Genomic DNA, 23242 nt, shown 5'->3' with positions numbered 1-23242 from the left:
GAAATGAAAAATACACTAGAAGGAATCAAGAGCAGAATAACTATAAATCAATAGCAGAATAAGAAGAACGGATAAGTGACCTGGAAGACAGATTGCTGGAATTCACTGCTGCAGAACAGAATAAAGAAGAAAGAATGAAAAAATGAAGAAAGCCTAAGAGACATCTGGGCCAACATTAAATGCACCAACATTTGCATTACAGGGGTCCCAGAAGGAGAAGAGAGAGAGAAAGAACTCGAGAAAATATCTGAAGAGATTATAGTCAAAAACTTCCCTAACATGGGAAAGGAAATAGACACCCAAGTCCAGAAAGCACAGAGAATCCCAGGCAGGATAAACCCAAGGAGAAACATGCCGAGACACATAGTAATCAAATGGACAAAAATTAAAGAAAAAGAAAAATTATTAAAAGTGACAAGGGAAAAACGACAAATAACGTACAAGGGAACCCCCATGAGGTAAACAGCTGATTTCTCAGCAGAAACTCTACAAGCCAGAAGGGAGTGGCATGATATATTTAAAGTGATGAAAGGGAAGAAACTACAACCAAGATTACTATACCCAGCAAGGATCTCATTCAGATTCGACAGAGAAATCAAAAGCTTTACAGACAAACAAAAGCTAAGAGAATTCAGCACCACCAAACCAGCTCTACAACAAATGCTAAGGGAACTTCTCTAACTTCTCTAAGCAGTGTTTCTTGGGAAACACAAGAGAAAAAAGGACCTACAAAGACAGACCCTAAACAATTAAGAAAATGGTAATAGGAACATACATATCGAAAATTACCTTAAATGTGAATGGATTAAATGCTCCAACCAAAAGACACAGCCTTGCTGAATGGACACAAAAGCACAACCCGTATATATACTGTCTACAAGCGACCCACTTCAGACCTAGGGACACATACAGACTGAAAGTGAGGGGATGGAAAAAGATATTCCATGCAAATGGAAATCAAAAGAGAGCTGGAGTGGCAATACTTATATCAGATAAAATGACTTTAAAATAAAGACTGTTACAAGAGACAAGGAAGGACACTACATACTGATCAAGGGATCGATCCAAGAAAAAGATATAACAATTATAAATATATATGCACCCAACATAGGACCACCTCAAAAGATAAGGCAAATGCTAACAGCCATAAAAGGAGAAATTGACAGTAACAGAATAATAGAGGGGGACTTTAACACCTCACTTACACCAATGGACAGATCACCCAGACAGAAAATTAATAAGGAAACACAAGCTTTAAATGTCACAATAGACCAGATAGATTTAATCGATATTTATAGGACATTCCATCTGAAAACAGCAGATTACACTTTCTTCTCAAGTGCACACAGAACACTCCCCAGGAGAGATCACATCTTGGGTCACAAATCAAGCCTCAGTAAATTTAAGAAAATTGAAATCATATCAAGCATCTTTTCCAACCAAAACGCTGAGATTAGAAACAAATTACAGGGAAAAAAACATAAAACACACAAACACATGGAGGCTAAACAATACGTTACAAAATAACCAAGAGATCATTGAAGAAATCAAAGAGGAAATCAAAAATACCTAGAGACAAATAACAACAAAAACACGACAATCCAAAACCTATGGGATGCAGCAAAAGCAGTTCTAAGAGGGACATTTATAGCTATACAATTCTACCCCAAGAGACAAGAAACATCTCAAACAAACAGTCTAAACTTACACTTAAGGGAACTAGAGAAAGAGGAACAATCAAAACCCAAAGTTAGTAGAGGAAAGAAATCACGAAGATTAGATCAGAAATAACTGAAAAACAAATGAAGGAAACAATAGCAAAGATCAATAAAACTAAAAGCTGGTTATTTGAGAAGATAAACAAAATTGATAAACCTTTAGCCAGACCCATCAAGAAAAAGAGGGAGAGGACTCAAATCAATAAAATCAGAAATGAAAAAGGAGAAGTTACAATGGACACTGCGGAAATACCAAGCACCATAAGAGACTACTACAAGCAACTCTATGCCAATAAAATGGACAACCTGGAAGAAATGGACAAATTCTAAGAAAGGTATAACCTGCCAAGACTGAAGCAGGAAGAAATAGAAAATATGAACAGACCAATCACAAGGAATGAAATTGAAACTGTGATTAAAAATCTTCCAACAAACAGAAGTCCAGGACCAGATGACTTCACAGGTGAATTCTATCAAACATTTAGAGAAGAGCTAACACCCATCCTTCTCAAACGCTTACAAAAAATTGCAGAGGAAGGAACACTACTAAACTCATTCTACGAGGCCACCATCACCCTGTTACCAAAACCAGGCAAAGACACTACAAAAAAAGAAAATTACAGACCAATATCACTGATGAATATAGATGCAAAAATCCTCAACAAAGTACTAGCAAACAGAATCCAGCAGCACATTAAACAGAATCCAGCAGCACATTAAAAGGATCATACGTCATGATCAAGTGGGATTTATCCCAAGGATGAAAGGATTCTTCAATATACGCAAATCAATCAATGTGATACACCATATTAACAAATGGAAGAATAAAAACCATATATTTTTATGTTTTGCAAGTCCTAGCCACGGCAATCAGAGAAGAAAAAGAAATAAAAGGAATACAAATTGGAAAAGAAGTAAAACTGTCACTCTTTTCAGATGTCACAATACTATACACAGATAATCCTAAAGATGCCATCAAAAAACTAGAGCTAATCAATGAATTTGGTAAAGTTGCAGGATACAAAATTAATACACAGAAATCTCTTGCATTCCTATACACTAACAATGAAAGATCAGAAAGAGAAATTAAGGAAACAATCCCATTCACCATTGCAACAAAAAGAATAAAATACCTAGGAATAAACCGACCTAAGGAGGTAAAAGACCTGTACTCAGAAAACTATAAGACACTGATGAAAGAAATCAAAGATGACACAAACAGATGGAGAGCTATACCATGTTCTTGGATTGTAAGAATCAATATTGCAAAAATGACTATATTACCCACAGCAATCTACAGATTCAGTGCAATTCCTATCAAATTACCAACGGCAATTTTTACAGAACTAGAACAAAAAATCTTAAAATCTGTATGGAGGCACAAAAGACCCCGAATAGCCAAAGCAATCTTGAGGGGAAAAAACGGAGCTGGAGGAATCAGACTCTGTGTCCTCAGACTATACTACAAAGCTACAGTAATCAAGACAATACGCCACAGGCACAAAAACAGAAATACAGATCAATGGAACAGGATAGAAAGACCAGATATAAACTCACACACCTATGGTCAACTAATCTATGACAAAGGAGGCAAGGATATACAATGGAGAAAAGACAGTCTCTTCAGTAAGTGATGCTGGCAAAACTGGACAGGTACATGTAAAAGAATGAAATTAGAACATTCCCTAACACCATATATAGAAATAAACTCAAAATGGATTAAGGACCTAAATGTAAGACTGAACACTATAAACCTCTCAGAGGAAAACATAGGAAGAACACTCTTTGACATAAATCACAGCAAGATCTTTTTTGACCCACCTCCTAGAGTAATGGAAATAAAAACAAAAATAAGCAAATGGGACCTAACGAAACTTAAAAGCTTTTGTCCAGCAAAGGAATCTATAAATAAGACGAAAAGACAACCCTCAGAATGGGAGAAAATATTTGCAAACGAATCAACATACAAAGTATTAATCTCCTAAATATATAAACAGCTCATGCAGCTCACTATTAAAAAAACAAACAACCCAATCAAAAAATGCGCAGAAGATCTAAATGGACATTTCTCCGAAGAAGATATACAGATTGCCAAGAAGCACATGAAAAGCTGCTCAACATCTCTAATTATTAGAGAAATGTAAATCAAAACTACAATGAGGTATCACCTCACACCAGTTAGAATGGGAATCATCAGAAAATCTATAAACAACAAATGCTGGGGAGGGTGTGGAGAAAAAGGAACCCTCTTGCACTGTTGGTGGGAATGTAAATTGATACAGCCACTATGGAGAACAATATGGAGGTTCCTTAAAAAACTAAAAACAGAATTACCATATGACTCAGCAATTCCACTACTGGGCATATACCTAGGGAAAACCATAATTCAAAAAGACACATGCACCCCAATGTTCACTGCAGCACTATTTACAATAGCCAGGTCATGGAAGCAACCTAAATGCCCATCGACAGACGAACAGATAAAGAAGATGTGGTACAGATATACAATGGAATATTACTGAACCCATGAAATGGAACAAAATTGTGTTATTTGTAGTGATGTGGATGGACCTAGAGACTGTCAAACAGAGTGAAATAAGTCAGAAAGAGAAAAACAAATATTGTATATTAATGCATATATGCAGAATATAGAAAAATGGTACAGATGAACTAGTTTGCAGGACAGAAATAGAGACACACATGTAGAGGACAAATGTATGGACACCAAGGGGGGAAGCAGGTGGTAGTGGTGGAGGTGGGATGAATTGGGAGATTGTGATGGACATGTATACACTAATATGTATAAAATAGATAACTAATAAGAACCTGCTGTATAAAAAAAAAATAATAAAATTCAATTAAAAAAGAAAAAAAAGTACATGTGTCTCTTCCATTTGAAATTGCCTATTTTTTTATGGTTAAGCTATATATCTTGGCAGCACCTATAAATGGTCCAATAAAGTAGCTCTTTTTCCTTTATAAAACTATAAAATAACATGCAGGAGGTCCTTCTACCTCTGTTAGAACAATTCTGATCCAGGCAGGGAGCAGTTTGTTGCCCAAGTCTTCAGCTTTTCCATGTCCACACACAGACAAACCATGAACTATGTTTCCTAATGCCAGGGCAAAACCTGAAGTCTGTTAAAAATAAATTAAAAGAAGAGGTAAGAAAAAAAGAAGAATGGCACAGACCAGGAACGTTCATATACAGCAAAACAAGCACATTTAAGGGCTCCGTTTCCTATAGACACATTCTGTTTCCATCTGAAAATCAGAGATTTGCAGATTTTTAAAATCTACACCAGTCTGCAACAAAAACTGCAGTCTAATTGTATGGAATTTGGCTTCAGTAAGTGGTTTATTTTAGGAAAAGAATACTGCACTACTGATTGACTTGGGTCAAACAATCCAAATTCTAAGAGGAGGTTAGGGTGAAAACACCAAGGTAAATCACCCAAGCCCAGTCAACCCCCAAACAAGAGGAGAAAATATTCTATAATGAGCACAGCATATGCAAACTTCTATATTTTGGTGTTTGCAAAATCTATTCTTTTTTTTCTAATTTTACATTAATTTAATTTTATTTTTTATTGAAGTATAGTTGATTCACAATGCAAAATCTATTCTGACTGTAAGTGAGCAGGCATACAACCATAAAATAATAATAATACAAAACAGCACAGGCTTAAAACCTGGACCGAATCCTGCAGTAACCCACTATGGCCAATATTAAGGCTTTGGAGAAATCTAAAAAACAAAGAACTGAGCAAACAAAATACAAACAGGGAAATTCTAGAGCCTGTGTGATCAGAGGGAACATTTTTGTTTCAATTTTTTTAAATTATGGTAAAATACACATAACATAAAATTTACCATCTTAACCATTTTTAAGTGTACAGTTCAGTGGTATGAAGTACATTCATAATGCTGTGCAACCATCACTCCCATCCATCTTTAGAACTCTTTTCATCTTGCAAAACTGAAATTCTGTACCCATTAAACAATAATTCCCCATTCCCCCTCCCTCAGCCCCTGGCAACCACCATTCCACTTTCTGTCTCTATGCTTTTGACTGCTCTAAATACCTCATATAAACAGAATCATACAGTGTTTGTCTTTTTGTGACGGGCCTATTTCACTTAACATAATGCCCTTGAGGTTATCCACGTCATAGTGTATGTCAGAATTTTCTTCCTTTTGAAGGCTGACTAATATTTCAGAGGGAATATTTTAAGGGTATTTCATTTAAATTGCAGGAATCTAAATTTTCTTATATATTTAGTCACGAGCAGAGTTTCTCTGCCTTGAACTTGCTGAGGCTTTACTTTATCAGATTACTCTATGTATTCCTATCGTTACGAATTTTTGTTTCTAGCCTTACATAACTCTTATATTCCCTAGCCACGTGTTTTAAGATTTTATAAATACAGAGCAATAGCTGGAGAGACAGTAAAGACTTCCGTACTCAGACCAAAAAAGAAAAAATGTCTATAGGGGATAAAGAGAGAAAAAGATGTCTGTGGATACTGGCTATAGCTGTGGACAAGACAAGAGTTAGAAGTTCCTCAGTTCCAGGCACAAAACATACCACATTATAGTCTAATTCAGAGTAAATTAGAATTAAGACTTAGCAGCAGCCTGAGACCCACTGAGAAATAACCAGAAATTCCAACCTGCTGGTTGTTCTCCACTAACAGTCGAAGCTTATTCATAATATCTTCAGCCTCCAAAGCCTCAATAATTCCGGTACTGAATGCGGATGTACATACACAGCTGAGGGTATAGGCAAGGACCTGAAAAGAAAAGACAAGAGAAACACGTGTTTTCATGAGGGGAAATAAAAGAACACGGTTTAGTTGAAACGAATATTTTGTCAAACTTATCCCTGGCATAAGGATTGGATTCGAGTATACCCACTATAGACGTGGCACTGTTCTGCTGCCTACCTTATAGTTCATAACAATATTATGAGATGGGGGTCATTAGGGCTACTTTCTGGATAAAATCTTCGAGGCTCAATTACACATAGCTAGCAAGTGACAGAGGCGAGATTCACACCTGGGTCTTTAGACGCTAAATCAAAACGTTCCCTCAACAGCAGAAGTAGATTTTCATCACCAGTGGATACTACTAATGGCCATGTGCTCTGATCCAAGGCCAAACTGGAGAGGAAATTCAAAGCACTCACGTGTTTCTACTCACTTCAGAGCACTTGTGTGATTTTAATAAGCAAATGAATAAATAAATAGATGAATAAATGAACAAATTATAAATTTTTTTTAAATGTTGGGAGTAGAAACAATACTTGAGTGTATATCCCAAATTGACCACTGACTGGCTAAGCAACTTCAAGCAAGTCACTCCAACTATTTGAGCTTCCATTTGTCCAAATCAAGGTTATTCATCCCTCCCTGCTACCTTGCATTTTCATGATGAATCCCTTCCTCACAAAGATGCTGTTAAGACAAAGTAGAAATGTTCAACTCCTCACACTGATTGATAACAGCATTAAAAAAAGAGGCAGTTTCTAAGGTAGAAATTGGATAATAAAAATCAGAGGGGAGGAACAACCGAAATTGCTTGCTCGCGTTCTTCTAAATCAAACCATCAAGGCAGACAGATGCATCAATTATAAAAACCTTGCTTTCATTTATTAATCAAATTGCTCCGTGGTTGTAACATTTTCTCCTTCGGCTTAGAAAAAACATGTACTTTCCAATTGTGCTCTGCACTGCTTTAAAAATGGAAATGTGGTGCATGTCTTAGAACAAAACTGCAACCCTCTGTGCCCCAAAGAAATTCACTGATTCAACAAGTCCTATTGCTGAAAGCAGAGGAGCTGAGCAGGGAAACACAGCAGCCATTATGTGCTCATCAATAGCTCGTGGGCAGGCTGAGGGAAAATAGGATCTGCTCTAATGAGACGGAGAATCTAGTGAGGCCAAGAGGTCGGCCCAGGCTCCTCCCAGAGAGAAGAGCCCTGCAGCGGCGCGGCTTCACCTGGGCTCACAGACACACAGGCCTTAGATGTCCTGCTCGACCCAGTCAACACACAGACCAGAGCCCAGGATCCCAATTCTGCATATTTTTACACCATCACAGAAAAATCTTTTCATTAAGTGTGGTGAAGGGAATTTCCTCAATAATTTTTCATGCTTACTGACATTAAAAAAAAATCAAATGCCTTTTCGATCCACAGTTTCTTAAGCTTACTCCTGGCCATTTCTTAAAGTTATACTTGGATGGAGGTTAATTCTAAAAAATCTCCATTTGGGCTTCCCTGGTGGCGCAGTGGTTGAGAGTCCGCCTGCCGATGCAGGGGACACGGGTTCGTGCCCCGGTCTGGGAAGATCCCACATGCCGCGGAGCGGCTAGGCCCGTGAGCCATGGCCACTGAGCCTGCGCGTCCGGAGCCTGTGCTCCGCAACGGGAGAGGCCACAACAGTGAGAGGCCCGCAGACCGCAAAAAAAAAAAAAAAAAAAAAAAAAAAAAATCTCCATTTAACCTTCCTCCAGAAATTGCAGCTCTTCTTAGAAACTGCCTTCTAGTGCTACTGAGTTAGGTTTTTGTATTCACTAAAGGCTCTTATATGCCACATGTAAGTCTAACTTGATTTAAATAGCTGCACTATTTGAAAACCTTATGATCTAATGTAGGTTGTTTGCCACTCAGATTTTCTCCTTAGCCCAGCTGAAATTGAGGGAGGATTTAATTTCAGAGTTACCAAAACAGGAGAAGTAGAAAATAAGCAGCAAGAGGAAAACAAAAGCCAGCAGAGGGAAGGAAACCGGAACGTTGGTCTCCTACCTCCTGAAAGGTTCTGCTCTGGCCCCCGCTGTCATCCAGGTACACGGAGAGCTTCCGAAGCGAGGCTGCCACGTGAACTTGCGACTCTGTTCGGCTGCTGTGGCTCATGAGGGACAGGACAAGTCCAACTCCCAGTACACAGCCCGTGCTTGGATGCCAAAAAAAGATGAGGAGTGAAAATCGTAAGAAATCCACGCCATTGCTCTTCACTTATCATGGGAGTTACCAGTGCTCTACAACCCGAGGTAAGATGGCTGGATTCTAATTCTGCTGCCTGGTGTACAGGTGTATTCCATGACCAATGCCCCCCACCCCCGCCAATCAAAATGTGTCCGTGGCCCATGCCAGTGCTATGTACCCAATGGAAAAAACAAATAAATACATGAAATAGTTTGACAAACTCTGTAAGAGAAGGAGGCATAAAAATTAGTCAAACCAGTTCTATCTCTGCACTTAGAGAAATGCCGTGGTCCTCTCTCCACTGACTGCCCCCCACCAAATCATGCTGAGTGCACTATGATTAACTGCATAAGGAGAAAAAAGCCTAAATTTCAGGATATGAGCTGAGGCCATCTGACTAATAACGGGGGGAGGAGGGGCACATAAATGCAAGGCATAATTACAAGGTACTGCTAAGTGCTTCATGTTTCCTAGTCAACTTCAACAAGTGGAATTTGTCTCAAAGAAACTGTGTATTTGTCTGTGCACAATGACATTAATCCTCTTCTCCCCTCTGATCCCTCCGAGTACCACTGGGTCAGAAGAGAAAATTGACAAATGACAGGCTTGTCAAAAGTTACCCCATGTGACAATTCAATTGGAATCTTGGGCTTTGTGCCCCAGTTCTCCTGAAAGAATACATATCCATTTAAAGAATTGTTCTCCCAGTAAACTTCTGGTTAGTGCGATAAGATAAATGTGGCTTGGGGGTAATTTTTTACTCTTTTGAAAAAGTTTTTATCATCATTGTTGTTTTTCAAGTTGAGGAAATGCTGACTTTTTCAGAAATCATCCTCACTCTGGTTTGGCTTGCCTCTCTTCCTGATATCTACTGCTTAAGAAGACATTCCAGGGCATTTCTCCAATAACATATTTCAATGCCCGTATGTTATGTCATTTTGCTCTTATATAGCATCTATCGCTTTGGCTGGCGTCAAGACCTTCACATAGTTTCTTGAACATGTTAGTTACTTCCCCTAACACCTCTGTGCCAACGGAGCCTCCACATCCGATAAGAGATACCCAAGAGGATGGAGAGGCTACAGGATTTGCTCAAGGTCATGCAGAGAGTTTCCAGCAGAGCATGGACAGAAGACAGGGTTTTTTGATTTCCAACCTTCTGTTCCAACTGCCAAACCCAGGCCCCTCCCGGCACCCTGTGTGATGCCATGATGGAATGATTATGAGAAGGCAACATGTCTCAGATGTGTTTTCCTAGGTTCTATTGCACAACAATCTGGCATTAGAAAATCCTTTGTCAGGAAGCTACTGCAGCAATAATCCAAGTCAGGCAGAACTGCTGTTCCTGCTTACATGAACTTAACAACCAGCTCAACTAGCATAATGCATATTTCAATGAGTTAAATCAGCGTCTAACATCTGAACACTGTGTGCTTTTGAGACAAATCACATTTCTGAAAGAGGAAAGGCTGCTGCTGATTAGAATGGATTTAAAGTCTTTGTTTTCATTTAGACTCTACAGGAAAGGTTTTTTTTGGCCATCTTTCTATATTGATGCATATGAAAACCTGAAATCAGACCAAAGATATAGTTAGACAAATATCATTTAATACTTTAAAATTTAACTTTTGCTCCCTCTTTAATTATGTAACTGCTATTTATGCTTAGGATTTCAAATGTTACTTCCTCAGGGATACATGCCCTGGCCCAGCAGGGAACCTCCTTAATATTTTCCCATAGTACCTTGTACTAATTTACTTCAGACAATTTTAATGATATACTCCGATGAAGATTATCTGGGAGCTGATTTGATTACTGACCACATCCTTCACTAGCTTGCAAGCTCCATGAGGGTAGGTACCTTTTCTGTTTTTTCCTCACTACAGTATTTGTGGCACCTAGTAACACTGCTTGACAGGGAGAGGCATTCAACTAACATTTACTGAATGCTGAAGAACTGACCAAATTCTCTTTAGTTTCAAGAGAATCTAAAGTGGAGAGAAAAATCTATAGGGGGGAACCCCCTCCCAAAAAAAAGCCAAGGCTTGATTTTCATGTTCAGTTGGAGGCAAAATTTATGAGTGGTAAAATTCACTGAATATATCATCCAAGATTCAATCAAGAAAACTCGATTTCTATTTTTTGCCTGACTAATTTAAGAAAGAGGTGTCAGGTTTATAAGGCAAAAAGATTCTTCTCAAAGCTCACTTAACTACTGGGGTTCATCTTCTTCAAATAATAGACAGGTCTTGCTTTTCTGGCTATCTGGGCACACAAAAATCTCTATCCCCTGGACTGAAGCTCCTCTTTCACCATCTCAAGGCACACGGGCACAAAGGTCTAGAAAAAGACATCCCAGTTTCTAGTTTACATTTATCTAAAAAATATCACAGCAGAATTATTCTTGGGCAAGGTTTACAGTCACTAACGATTCTATTCATTTGGTTATTAGCTGTTATGATATACGAATATACAGTCTAACTAAGTACGTATGGGTGCCAACAAAAATACGTTAGATTGTATGCATCTATTGACCATCTGAACTGTTTCCTTCTACTTTGTCTAATTTGTTCCAGCATGTACCAAGAAGGTAGTCCTAAAGCTTCATTCCTGATGTTCCCTGCTGACTTCCAAATCTTCTACATTTTAATGTGTGTATCTTTTGTCCTAAGTCTTAAAGATTCTTCTAGGTGCTTAGTTCAGCATTTCTACACATTTCCCTCATTCTAGCTTCACTGTTCTACCAGCTCTAAACCAAGAATAACTTGGGCAGAGATAGCTTTCACATCTTTCTGTCCACTGAAAACAAAAAGGACTTAAGTGTTGGTGTCCTGAACAGATGAAATAAATTGTGTTAGATATAAAATTGAGGTTTGGGAATTGCTAACATAAATCTCCTATAAGAATACTAACAAACGATAAAGAGGATGATATGCCCCATTATGTCATTACTTATTTGAATCTCTTATCCAAGTGTATTAAAATATCACTGGCAAAGGAAATTCTGAGTCTTAAAAGCTATGCTCATAATTCCGATATGTGTGTTGCTATATCAACTGGGACATGATATATTTTTCTAAAATTAACCAGAGATGAATCTTCAATTCCCTAGTTTATTGTAGGCTATTCTGCAGATTAAGTACTAGGCCATCTAATAATTAGTTCTAATAACAGTTAACATTTGTATAGTGCTTTGCCCTTTACAAAGTGCTATACAAATGTTATCATATTTGTAAAAGCTCAACAGTAATTAACCAATGCTCAGGTCATTGATGGATAACATGACTAGTTATGGCTGTGAAGATTGAAATGGTGTAATACATACCACTAGATGGCAGCAAAATGTAAGTGATAGGACCCCAAACACCACACCAGGTGCTCGGTTCTCTCAGCAGGGACACATCCATTAAACCAAGGAAGCGTGGTAAATTTGCTCTGGGTGAATTCTATCACTCGAGGTAGCAGGCTCTCAGATCTATTAACTACCTTTGGGTAACGCCTCCGATATTTCAGGTGAGAGAGGACTGCCCCGGACTCCTGCAAGCTCACTGGATGGGCGAATACTTTATGCTATGAACCAGGTCTGGGCCTAGTTAGAATCTCTCTTCTGCTTTCAATGATAGACAACATCCACATGTCAGAAAAAATAATCAACACCACACTGTCAAGTGTCAAACTGCTTTCTTTCTACTGAAATGTGTTCTCCATGCTGTGCTAAGCAAGAGAAAGCAAGCTGGTTTTGAAGTCAGACTACCTAGGTTTCTCTCCTGGCTCTGCCACTTAGTGCGTGACCTTGAACCAGTCTCCTATTTTAGACTCACGTTCTTCATCTGTAAACTGAAGTGATGGTGACTCCTGCTTTAGTATCAATATTTGGGTTGTAATCAGGGCTTAATTACATGAGAAGCGGATGTGAAAAGGCCTAGCAAAATACGGCGCTGCTCAGTAAGTATTAGTGGAACCCAAAACCAACGAGAGACCTACCTAAGCGTGGACACCCACAAAGCATTAGAAATGACAAAATACTAAACTTCATTAACTAGGAAAAACACAATTTGGAGAGAATAGAGGGAGGGTTTCTTGAAGGACCTGGGCTTTTAATTGGCACTGAAAGGCAAGCAAGATTTACTAAATGGACAGGAAATTTCTGATGACGCTATTCTACTTGAATCTGCAGGCTCAATCCCCTATGGAGGCCCACCTTTCCTTCTCCCAGACACATGTTTATTAAGAAGGTAAGAATCAAGAAAGAAGGTAAGAATGAAGAAACAAGAACCTTGTTAATATAAAAAGTTAATTTTAAAGTTACATATGCTTAGACATATGAAGGTTGTAAATGCATAAATGCCCATACTTTGGATAATTCAGTTATCCGCGTGGCCCTCCCTTCACTCAAACAACCTTCCTGCAAACTCATGGAGCTGATACGTGAGAGTCACTCCTGATTGTTCTAGCTGGCTGAAAGTGTGCAGCATGTTAAACACCATTTTCTCCCCAGCTTTATAATACCCTGAGCTACAGATATGTTGGACACCTTGGTGGGAAGGCAGGAGAAAGAAGGAAGAGGGGGCGAGGGGAGAGGAAAGGACAGAAACTTACCTTACTGCTTGGCTGTAAAAGGCAGCACCACCAACACATGAATTAGGCTCAAAAAACTCAACTCTTCACCGGCCCCCTGAACAGTTAAATGACCCTATCCCTTCCATTAATCATTTTCTAAATTTAAAAGACTTGAATCATGCCACCGAACTCTCTTTGCCCATACTCAAAACCACATTCTTAACACGTCATTTCATCTCTGACGTGTTCAACTTTAAAGTGTGATAAAGTGAGTGCGTTTCAAGCATTCTTATCCAACCTTAGACTGCATGTGAAAGATCTCATAACTACCACCTACTAAGTGAAGATCTGACTTTATTTACACATGATGAAATACATGATACTTGCAGTACTTCTACCATTTATGCTTTTGTTAGTCTGAACTTAACAGGCTACATCCATGAATGTAACTTTAGATCATAAGTTCCTAAAGACCAGAAATTTAAACACTGAGTTTTTTGGCAAACACTGATTTAACTCATATTTGAACAGTGCCCATTAGAGCATGAAGTAAATGAGTTAATAAATTGGAGGTTAGTGCTTATACTCTGTTGAGTTTCCTAGTAACTTCAACCCCAGAAGATCCAAACCTCAAGTTCCAAAACATAGGGAAGTCCAAAAAGGTACAATCCAGGTTCTCAATGGTGTCAATATTTCAGAAGGCCTAATAAAACAACATGTTTTCCCACACAAGCCACATGGATGAGTTAAAACATTCAATGTCTCACTAAATGAATATGTGTAACACCATTTTGTTTTGTATTTTCTGATTATTCCTTTTTGTTTTTGTTGTTTTTCATGACTGGAATGAGAAAATAAATTAACTCTTAAGATATTTAGTTTAACAGACAAAATATCTTAAAAGCATGAAGTTTGCGGGGAGAAGGGATCTACTAATATTGAGGAGGTGGGGAACCTCTGGTGTATCCTCTGCTTGTTTCTATTTTGATTCCTCTGACATTAGATTTCATAGGGAAATCCAAATCATGAGTCAAAGACTCTCTTAGTCAAATCAAATTGAAAGAATATTTTCAACAGATTTTAAAAAGGTTGTCATACATACAAGTCCCCAGATAGATGCCTCATATGGTAAAGTACAAGACAGAATCTAAGGTATGGGTAACTTAATGACAGCCACAAAATGAGATTTGTTGCTTTGTATGGAAACAAACTGCCTATTTCTGAAACATGGGCTTCAGAACAAGTGAGCTTTAATTACAGATTTTTTTATTATTACTGAAATCTCTACACAAAGGAATTCAAGACCGGGTCCTACAAATATTTCACCATAGAATGTAAAATTTATGGCAAAGGAAGAACCAATCTCTGAGTATCAGAGAGGGAATGGAATCAACATACTTGTATTCAAGACTAGTGTCAAAGCAGCAATTTTCCAGGGCATCCAAAGACTTCATCAGAAGAAGGTTCATCTGTTGGCCAGATATATCACTGGGTAAAGACCAAGAGGGAAAAATGAATTATTTAAAATCATTCAACTGTCCAAAATATTTACTATGTAATATTTTGCTCTCAATATTTTATTGAAAATGCATTTCTTTAAAAAATATATAAAAGTGGCAAATAACAATATTGATGATTCACATATATTTTGTAGACAGAGAAACTGAGTCAGAATTTATTCAATAATTGGGTTTCTGTACATTATAATCACTTGCAAACCAATAAACCCTAAAACTGCTACTTTTGCATTTTCTCAGCTCATTCAAATTTTAAAATCACTGAAAAATAAGAACAAAGCTCAGAATTCCAAAAAATTATTTCTAGGAATGCTAAGGTGATTTTCTTCAGAATATTTACTAATCCATTAAGCTGATATTATCAATAATCATTCCAAATCTTTCTTGCAAAGACTATAACTTCTGATTTCATGTCTCAAATATGGAGGTTTTCAGTTCTATTTTTTTTTTTTTAAACGGGGGTAAAACCCAGCCCTATATTTTTCTGCCTTTATACAGTAACTGATGTGGTTTTTGTAATTGTCTTGGTGAGAACTATGACTTTTAGAGTAAAATAAAACTTAAAAGGTAGGTCTACGTCTGTCTTTTCAGGCAGAGTTGTGGGCTTCATCACTGACACTTTATTATCAAGGGGTCCCTACATGTCAGCTCTCCTGCTGCTGCCTCAGACCATGCTGAGTGGAATGCAGCCCCAGGAATGCCAGCCAGCCAGAGCGCACTTTAAATAATATCTTCTCCAACCAAGACTATAGTGGTTTTGCCTGAGGTGAAGGAGTACATTTTGCAATGAGAAAACATGCACACAGGTACACACAATTTTAATAGCTTTAACTAAATAAGTCCTATTATAGTTGTTCTCTGGAGTAAAATGTACTTAAATATCCTAAACAAATGCTAAAGAGATCCTACTAGTATCCTCTGGGAGTTATGACAGAAGCAAGCTTTGGAATAATATACTTTTCTGAATAAATTCTAGACTGGAATTTAAATTCAGGAGATTTTTCATAAGCCTCAGCAAAAAAAATAAAATAAAAAGAAAGATGGATTGAACGTCAAAATTCTTTTCTACAAAGTGATTTTTCATTCTTGATACCAAGATATTGTCCTGATCCTATTCTCCTAAGGGGCCACTTTGGGCTACTTATTTGATGTCATTGATTATTCTGAGTTAGTAGCCCTCAAAACACTTACTTTAATCTTAGAAAAATAGAAATTTTCTCCAAAAATGTCATTATCTGGTGAGACTGTCATTATCTAGTAAAATATTTATTAGTACTAAAAGGCAAATATTTCAGATTCCTCTGCTCTATGAAATTAGGAAGGTGGGAACCATGAATAATTATATTAATGGCTGCAGTACTAACACACCAGGCAGAAGGAGAATGCTATCAAATACAGGATCATTATGGCAAAGTTAAAATCTGCAGTTATTCTGTGGGCAGTCCGCCTCAGGAAGAGCTTCCTGGTGTCCTTCCCCAGGGTTTCCTGCAGGTGCAAAGTCAAGTAGGGTAGATAGGGGTGGAAGGCAATCTAGGAACCAGAAAGGATGCTTTAGGGGAATCACCATAGGTTTCTCCAGGTAGCATAATTAAATTAACCACAAATGTAAGCTTGTCAAGCCCTAAAACCAGCAGCATCTCCTCCTAAACTAAGGAAGAAGGGAGCCAGAGCCAGGATAGAATGAAATGAGTTGCCTGGAATTAAACTGCCATGGCTCATTTTTAGTTGTAAAACAAGTAGCTTGAAAAGATACTGAAGAAAGAACATGAACACAGATGGTGAAGAGACCGCCATTTGTAGCATAGAAGCAAAGGGGGAAAAAAATCACTTTCACGTTTTAAGTCTATAAAAATACTTTGTGTTCTGTCCCACACACAAGACATGTAACAGTCAATTCACATGCGAAGGGCAGCCTTTTGTTCACGTCCAGAACCAGGCCTGTGTATACTAATACTGGTGAATAGAACAAAATGAATATTCTGGAACTGTTTCATTTATGATCACAAAGACTAAGCCAATCTTCCCAAATCATCCAACAGATGTTTCCAAGGGCTGAAAATGATCATCTGAAATACAGTATTTCCCTAGATCAATAGCAGTTCTCATAAAGGTTTCACATATGGATGTTTGCACAAAACTATGTAAATTACAAATGTAAACTTAACCACTGGTTTCAAACAGAGATCTAAATATAGCATAATATCACCCAATTTACCCACATCAACACCATTTCTTGCTTTTGGACAGACAATTTCTGCCAACTAGGGAAGCTTAAGGACAGCAAACATCAGAACAGAATGCCTCTCCCCACAATCCCTACTATTTCCAGTGCAGGAAAATGGGGCTGAAATACCAAACCAGTGACATCTAAATATTCATGATCCCCAAATACTCATGTTGTACCACAGTACTATCAATCTGGATATATAAAATTCTAAGATCGGTAATAAAATAAAGAATAAATATAATGAGCAACAAAACTAAAGTAGATTCGTGCACCAGAAAACTTAGTGGAATTTTCCACCTGGGTCTTTGATATTCTATTAGCTCCATTCAAGAGTAAAGCTAGCAGTCTAAAAATGAGCAATCAAACTGAATAAAGCACAGAGTATAATATGCAGAGATTAAGACTCTTTAAGGATTACGAAAATGTAGCCAGGGCGCAGGATAAAAGCAATATTTAACACTGGGTACATGCAGTTCTCAGGTGATTCAGTGATTCCCGCACCCTCAGGCACAGGGGTACCCCGATCTTTTCCTCCCATTTTATAGTGATATCAACAAAGAATAAGTAATTACTTTCACCCTTATAAACCTGAGGGGAAAAAAAGAAGCTTTTTAAAATTTATAGCACCATATGATTACTTTCCTCATGTCTACTACACATGGCTTTCATCTAAGCATGAAATGATTTTCAAGTAATCAATCACTTTAAAAAGAGGAACCCTTAAAATGCATTAATGTCTATGTGATGGTATTTTAGAGAGACAAATTCATTCCTAAAGGAGAATAAAGGATCAAGGTGCACATCTCAAAAAGTTGAGCACCACAAATTGCTCAGATATAATGTGTGTCTGTGTGTGTGTGTGTGTGTGTGTGTGAGAGAGAGAGAGAGAGAGAGAGAGAGAGAGAGAGAGAGTCGGGGATGGGGGGAGAGAGAGGGACAAATCCTCCACGTAAGTCACAAAGAGGAAAAACAGGAATATTTTAATAAACTGTACCTGAGTTTCTCCTCACACAAGCGAGAGAGAAACATCCCCAAAGCGAGGCCCATGTGGATTTGCACGGCTTGAGACTCATCAGCACTTGGTTTCCCAGGTAACCTGGCAGTCAGCATGTTCAGGATTTCCTCAACCTTCTCTTTGCAAGAGATAATGAAAACTGGCACAAGGAGAGACAAAGCCGTGGCGGCCGCAGAACGTGCAATGGCACTAGCTGTGTTTTCACCAGAATAGGATTTCTAGGACATGCCAAAGAAAGAAAACAGGGGGTTGGCCTTTTGTTTAAAACATGAAGGACGCACACCTATCACAAAAGCGCTATACAACAGTACAAGCTTCTCCTAAATCCACCCTTGCCACCCAAAAAATAAATTTTTTTAAAATAAATCTATTTCTGTGTTTACCTACGGGTTACCTTCTTACTCTTAGTAAAACAATTTGCTACTAAGCAATCGGTTGACTAATAATACCCTTTTAAATTTGAAAAACCAAGTTATAAGTGTCTCCTTTTAAAGGGTGTGAATTCCCTCACTATAAAGCCTGAAACAATATCAGTGTTTGCAAAGCCTACATGTGTATATAATGAGAAACCCCAAGTGAAGCTATCCAAGCTTGCAGAAACCACCAAGCCACATCATAAATGCCACTCCAGAAAGCCAGGAGTTTTCTGGGAGAGAAAAGAAAAGGGGTTAGGGTGAGGGCAGTTCAAGTTTAGTTACAGAGGGATAAGTGTAAGTTTGGCACAGGGATCTATTGGCAGATCTCCCAAAATTTTTGGTGGGAACGCTTCCCAGTAGATGGATTATTTCCTACAGGGGGTTAATTCCTTTTAATTAAAAAGGAAGTTGAAATCCTAAAAGCCTCTGGTTACAAAGCAATAACCAGCTATTCAAAATGAAACGGAGAGCTCTATATGCTCCTTTCCTATATGTAATTATGGGAAAAGAAATGAATAACAACCCTAATAAAATGACAGGGCAGCTGAATGTGAACAGTTTCCAAGAGAGTCCTGTGTTAGAGAGCTCCACCAGACATTATATAATTTATAAATGTGTCTCAAGTGGGGAAGAAAGACCGTTTATCATTCCTCAGTATCACCCACTTCAAATTTTCAGACACACCATAAAGGCCGTGTTGTCCCTCGCAGTCAAAACACATTAAAAAGTGTTTTTAATTCTATACTCGTTTGCTCTCTAAGCTTTAGTACTTTAAGGATAAAAAGCAACATGAACTAAGGGATTCTTTAAGTTAATATAGCACTATTACAATGACGATACTACTCAAAATGACCCAGCTGCTAAGACAAGGGAAATAAAGAAAGTAGCTTTTGAAACAGGGCTTTGAAAAAGTATAATAATGTAAGAATCACAAAGGTAAGAGGTGACCCCGAGCTGGCTAGTAAAGACATTATTCTTATTGGATTGCAAGAACTAAGCAGCGCTATTAGAAGTCTAATACAATATCCCGTCCTGCTGAATATCTGAACCAGACAGCTACTGCAAAGACCTCCATATAAGTTAACAAGGTTTTCATCCATCATTAAAGAAATAAGATAACTTCTGACAGAAAACAAATCATCGTAAACAAGGTACTTCTTTGAGCAAAATCTACCTTCCAATTTAATTCTAGGTTATCTAGTAAGTCATTTTTTGTCCTCAAGTGTAGTAAAAAAAAAAAACCTAGTTCCAGACCCTAAGCCCCAGATGGATACATACCAGGTCCTCCTAAGGGCAGGAGGACAGAGGCACACAAAATGTTGTACAAGGAAGACCTAAGGCAATGAAGTTTCAGGCTAAAATCATGATCTTAGCAACAGTTCAGGACTTGTGCTATATTTTAATTCAAATCAACTGTAATCCTCTGCCACTCAGCTGATTGTCCCATGATCCCTATAATTCCCTAAGCAATGGATAGTGATAAGGCAGAACCAAAATAATTCCATGCAGATACAGAAATAAAGCATGCACTACAGCCAATAAAGGGAAAATGAAACCTAAACCAACAAAGTGTGTTTTCAATTTGCTTCAGATCTTAGCATATAAGCATGAAGAAAGAGAATGACTAAGTAACAGGTGCTTTTTTATGATCAACAATATTACTTTGTATGTATAGAGCATTTCACATTTTCAAAACATTTTTCTGTAGATTATATAATTTGATCCTCACAATCTTCTACGAAGTTGGCAAAGCATTCATTTTTACCTTCATTTTACAGGAAGGGAAAATAAGATGATAGGTTAAGTGTCAGGTCAACAGTCACAAAACTAATAAGAGGTGAAGCTGGGACTACAATCACTGTAGTTAATATTGCTCAATCACCTCATTTTATAAACAAGGATACAGTGGTCCAGACAGATTAACTGAACTTCCCCTGGTCACATACTCTGCAATGAAAAGCACTAAGACCAGAAACTCACGGTCCTCCGTCTTCAGCCAATGTTTATTTTACTACAACTGTAGCGCTTGACTCTGATTACACATCAGAATAACTTAGAAAGCTTCCAAAATGCTGATACCCAGGACCCATTCCCAAGCAATTACATCAGAGGTGAGGCCTATACATCAGTATTTCTTTTTTCAATATGTGTATATATATTTAAAGTTCCCCAGGTGACTCTAATGTACAGCCAAGGTGGAGACTTATATCTAATGTATAGCTAAGGCTAAGACTTACACTATATTATGGATTTCACATGAACAATTGATATAAGAATCAACGCTGAGTTTTCTAACCATTTTTTATTTCTCGAACTTACATAATAAAACCAGGAGAAAAGTTGTCCTCTGGGCTGGTAATGGCTATCGACAATGACCAGAAGAGTATCAAACACCATGGAAACCCACACTTCCATTGAAAGGAAATTAGGTTGAACCTGCAGATGAAGGGAAACATGAAATGATAATGGGAAAAAAGAAAAAACCTAAACTTTATTTCTAGAACCAGGGTACAACCTCCTTCTGTATGAAAGAATGAAGTGCTGTTATTAAAAACTAAACTTCACCTGCCAGGACTGCATGAAGTAGATAGGTATTTGACAAATACACATCCTCACCTGTGCCCCAATGTGAATAAGACTTACCTTTCATACAAGACTTAGCAGATGTGAGAGGATGAGGGCTGCAAAACAGAACAGATCTGGGAGCTCCTTAGAGCTCTCCCGTGTTCAGTGAGGGTAACATGGTGGTTAAAGGGAGAGACATGCAGAGAAACCAACTCAAACTTTCTCATTTCTGACTTGTCATTTCAATAAAGCAGCTGACAAAACGTTTTTACCATCTCTAGCATTTCTGCTTACTATCACTATACTTATCACTGAAGAATCATCACATTTGCCTAGCCAAGTAAGTAAGAAAACATAAATGATCTTCCGTTTGGAAAAGAAGAGGAAAGAGAATGCAAAAAACAAAACAATGACAACAACAAAACCCAGCTCAGTAAAAAGAGAACTTGGTTTTAAAAAAAAAAAAAATCATTCATGAGGGACTTCCCCGGTGGTCCAACGGTAAAGAATCCACCTTCCAATGCAGGGGACACGGGTTCGATCCCTGGTCGGGGAACTAAGATCCCACATGCAGCGGGGCAACTAAGTCTGCGTGCGTGACAACTACTGAGCTCGCACGCCTCAACGAGAGGGCCCACGTGCCGCAAACTACAGAGCCTACATGCTCTGGAGCCCACGCGACACAACTAGAGAGAGAAAAAACCCACACGCCACAATGAAGAGCTCATGCCCCACAACTAAGACCTGACATAGCCAAAAAAAATAAAGAAAAAAAAAATCATTCATGATCATGGATGTCAAAAAACATTCATTAACTCACACTGTGCAAACTATAAAGGTCGATGCGGTGTTAAGAAACCTTGGAATTAATTCCTTGAATCAGAAAAGACTTTCTTCTTAAGATCTTTAGTTGTTGGTCAAATGCAGATTTGAATGAAGTTTGAAAACTTCAACTTTAATCAAATAATGACATCTTGAGTTTATATTGAGTAACAGCCAACGGCAAGGTTATCAAGAATAAAAGCAAAGCCCCATCTTTGGCTTGTGAGGCTTCTCAATGTTTTGTGTACTATGTGCCACAACACAGGACAAAGGTTGTGGGAATGAAGAATAGAAGGCCCTGGAGCTCAAACTCTGAGCTAGACCTCCAGTTGTTACTGGGGCAAATGACCTTTACAACTGGTAGTCTGACATAACACCAAAACGAAGGGTTCCTAGGAAAGCATGTTTACTTTTTAGAGTGTAGGTCTACCTAGCATGTTGCCTCTGCTAAAGTATTCCACGGCTCTTTCAAAGACATGAAACATTTCCACTCTAAAAAATTTTCATCTTTCTCATTATTAAAATAAGATTCTGGGCTTAAAGGTAAATTTTCATATGGTAACTAACTACATTTTTATCCTTCATGCAATAACTCCTTGGCCTCCTTCCCTTCCCCACATGTAATACACATTTGTAGCTTTTGCCACACAGCATTAGGGTAAGGGTAAGAGCACCCTTTGGGGAATTCCCTCCTCCATGATTTAAAGCTTGATTAAATGCTCAATCAAGCTACTCATCCTACCCTGCTGAAGGTGTAGGCATGGGACCCACGGGATTCCGAATCTTAAGTGAGTGACTCAAAGACAGTAAATGACTATAGCCGATCCATCCTAGTAGGGGTGGTCTGCTGAAATGGTTCATCAGTACCTGTGTGTGGACTCCCCAACTTGCCTCCTGTTCTTCTCCCAACTCAGTTTTTAAACTTTGCCTTCAATTCCATGGGATTCCAGATTCCTTATTCTTCTAGTTCCTTTTTAATTTAAATTAGAGTTGGCTTCTTGCCCAAAAAGAACCCACCAAAAAGCCCTCCCATGAAAAAAGAATACAAATGGTCCATCGGGCACTCTGTGGGGACAGAGATAGGCTGAATAGCATTGAATAAAGCCCAATTTTTTGCAGCAAGAAGTGATGATGCTGATGATAATAGTTACTATTACTATTTACCAGCCACTGTGCCTTTCATATATTACTTCATTTAATCCTAACAATAACCCTATCTGGTAAGTATTGTTATCCCCATTTTACAGATGGGGAAATAGGCTCTGAAAGGTGAGGTTACCAACAGTAAGCCAGAGAGCTAGTAAATGCAAGTATTAGGATTTAAATCTAGGACTCTCCTACTCCAAAGCCTGTGTTTTTTAACCACTTGACTATACTGTCTCCAGATAATGATAGCTACCAGAAAATGGGGCTT

General features: G+C 38.2%; 1 protein-coding gene across 8 annotated transcripts in view; it reads right to left on the bottom strand.

Moving 5' to 3' along the window:
- The window catches only part of FOCAD (focadhesin), a 314089-nt gene that overhangs the window by 49224 nt on the left and 241623 nt on the right, over positions 1-23242 (bottom strand). For all 8 annotated transcript variants that reach the window (XR_004350331.1, XM_032634650.1, XM_032634653.1 and 5 more), the window contains 6 exons: positions 20761-20877; positions 18005-18243; positions 14665-14754; positions 8527-8674; positions 6392-6511; positions 4734-4856 (listed from right to left, as the gene is read on the bottom strand). Coding sequence is in view for 7 of the 8 variants with exons in the window: in XM_032634650.1 (XP_032490541.1) it covers positions 4734-4856; positions 6392-6511; positions 8527-8674; positions 14665-14754; positions 18005-18243; positions 20761-20877 (837 nt within the window). In the remaining variant the exon portion in view is untranslated. The remainder of the gene's footprint in view (positions 1-4733; positions 4857-6391; positions 6512-8526; positions 8675-14664; positions 14755-18004; positions 18244-20760; positions 20878-23242) is intronic.

The sequence above is a fragment of the Phocoena sinus genome, chromosome 6 (assembly GCF_008692025.1).
Source record: "Phocoena sinus isolate mPhoSin1 chromosome 6, mPhoSin1.pri, whole genome shotgun sequence".
Lineage (NCBI taxonomy): Eukaryota > Metazoa > Chordata > Mammalia > Artiodactyla > Phocoenidae > Phocoena > Phocoena sinus.
The sequence above is the reverse complement of the archived record's forward strand: the minus strand, read 5'-3'. Positions and strand labels throughout refer to the sequence as shown.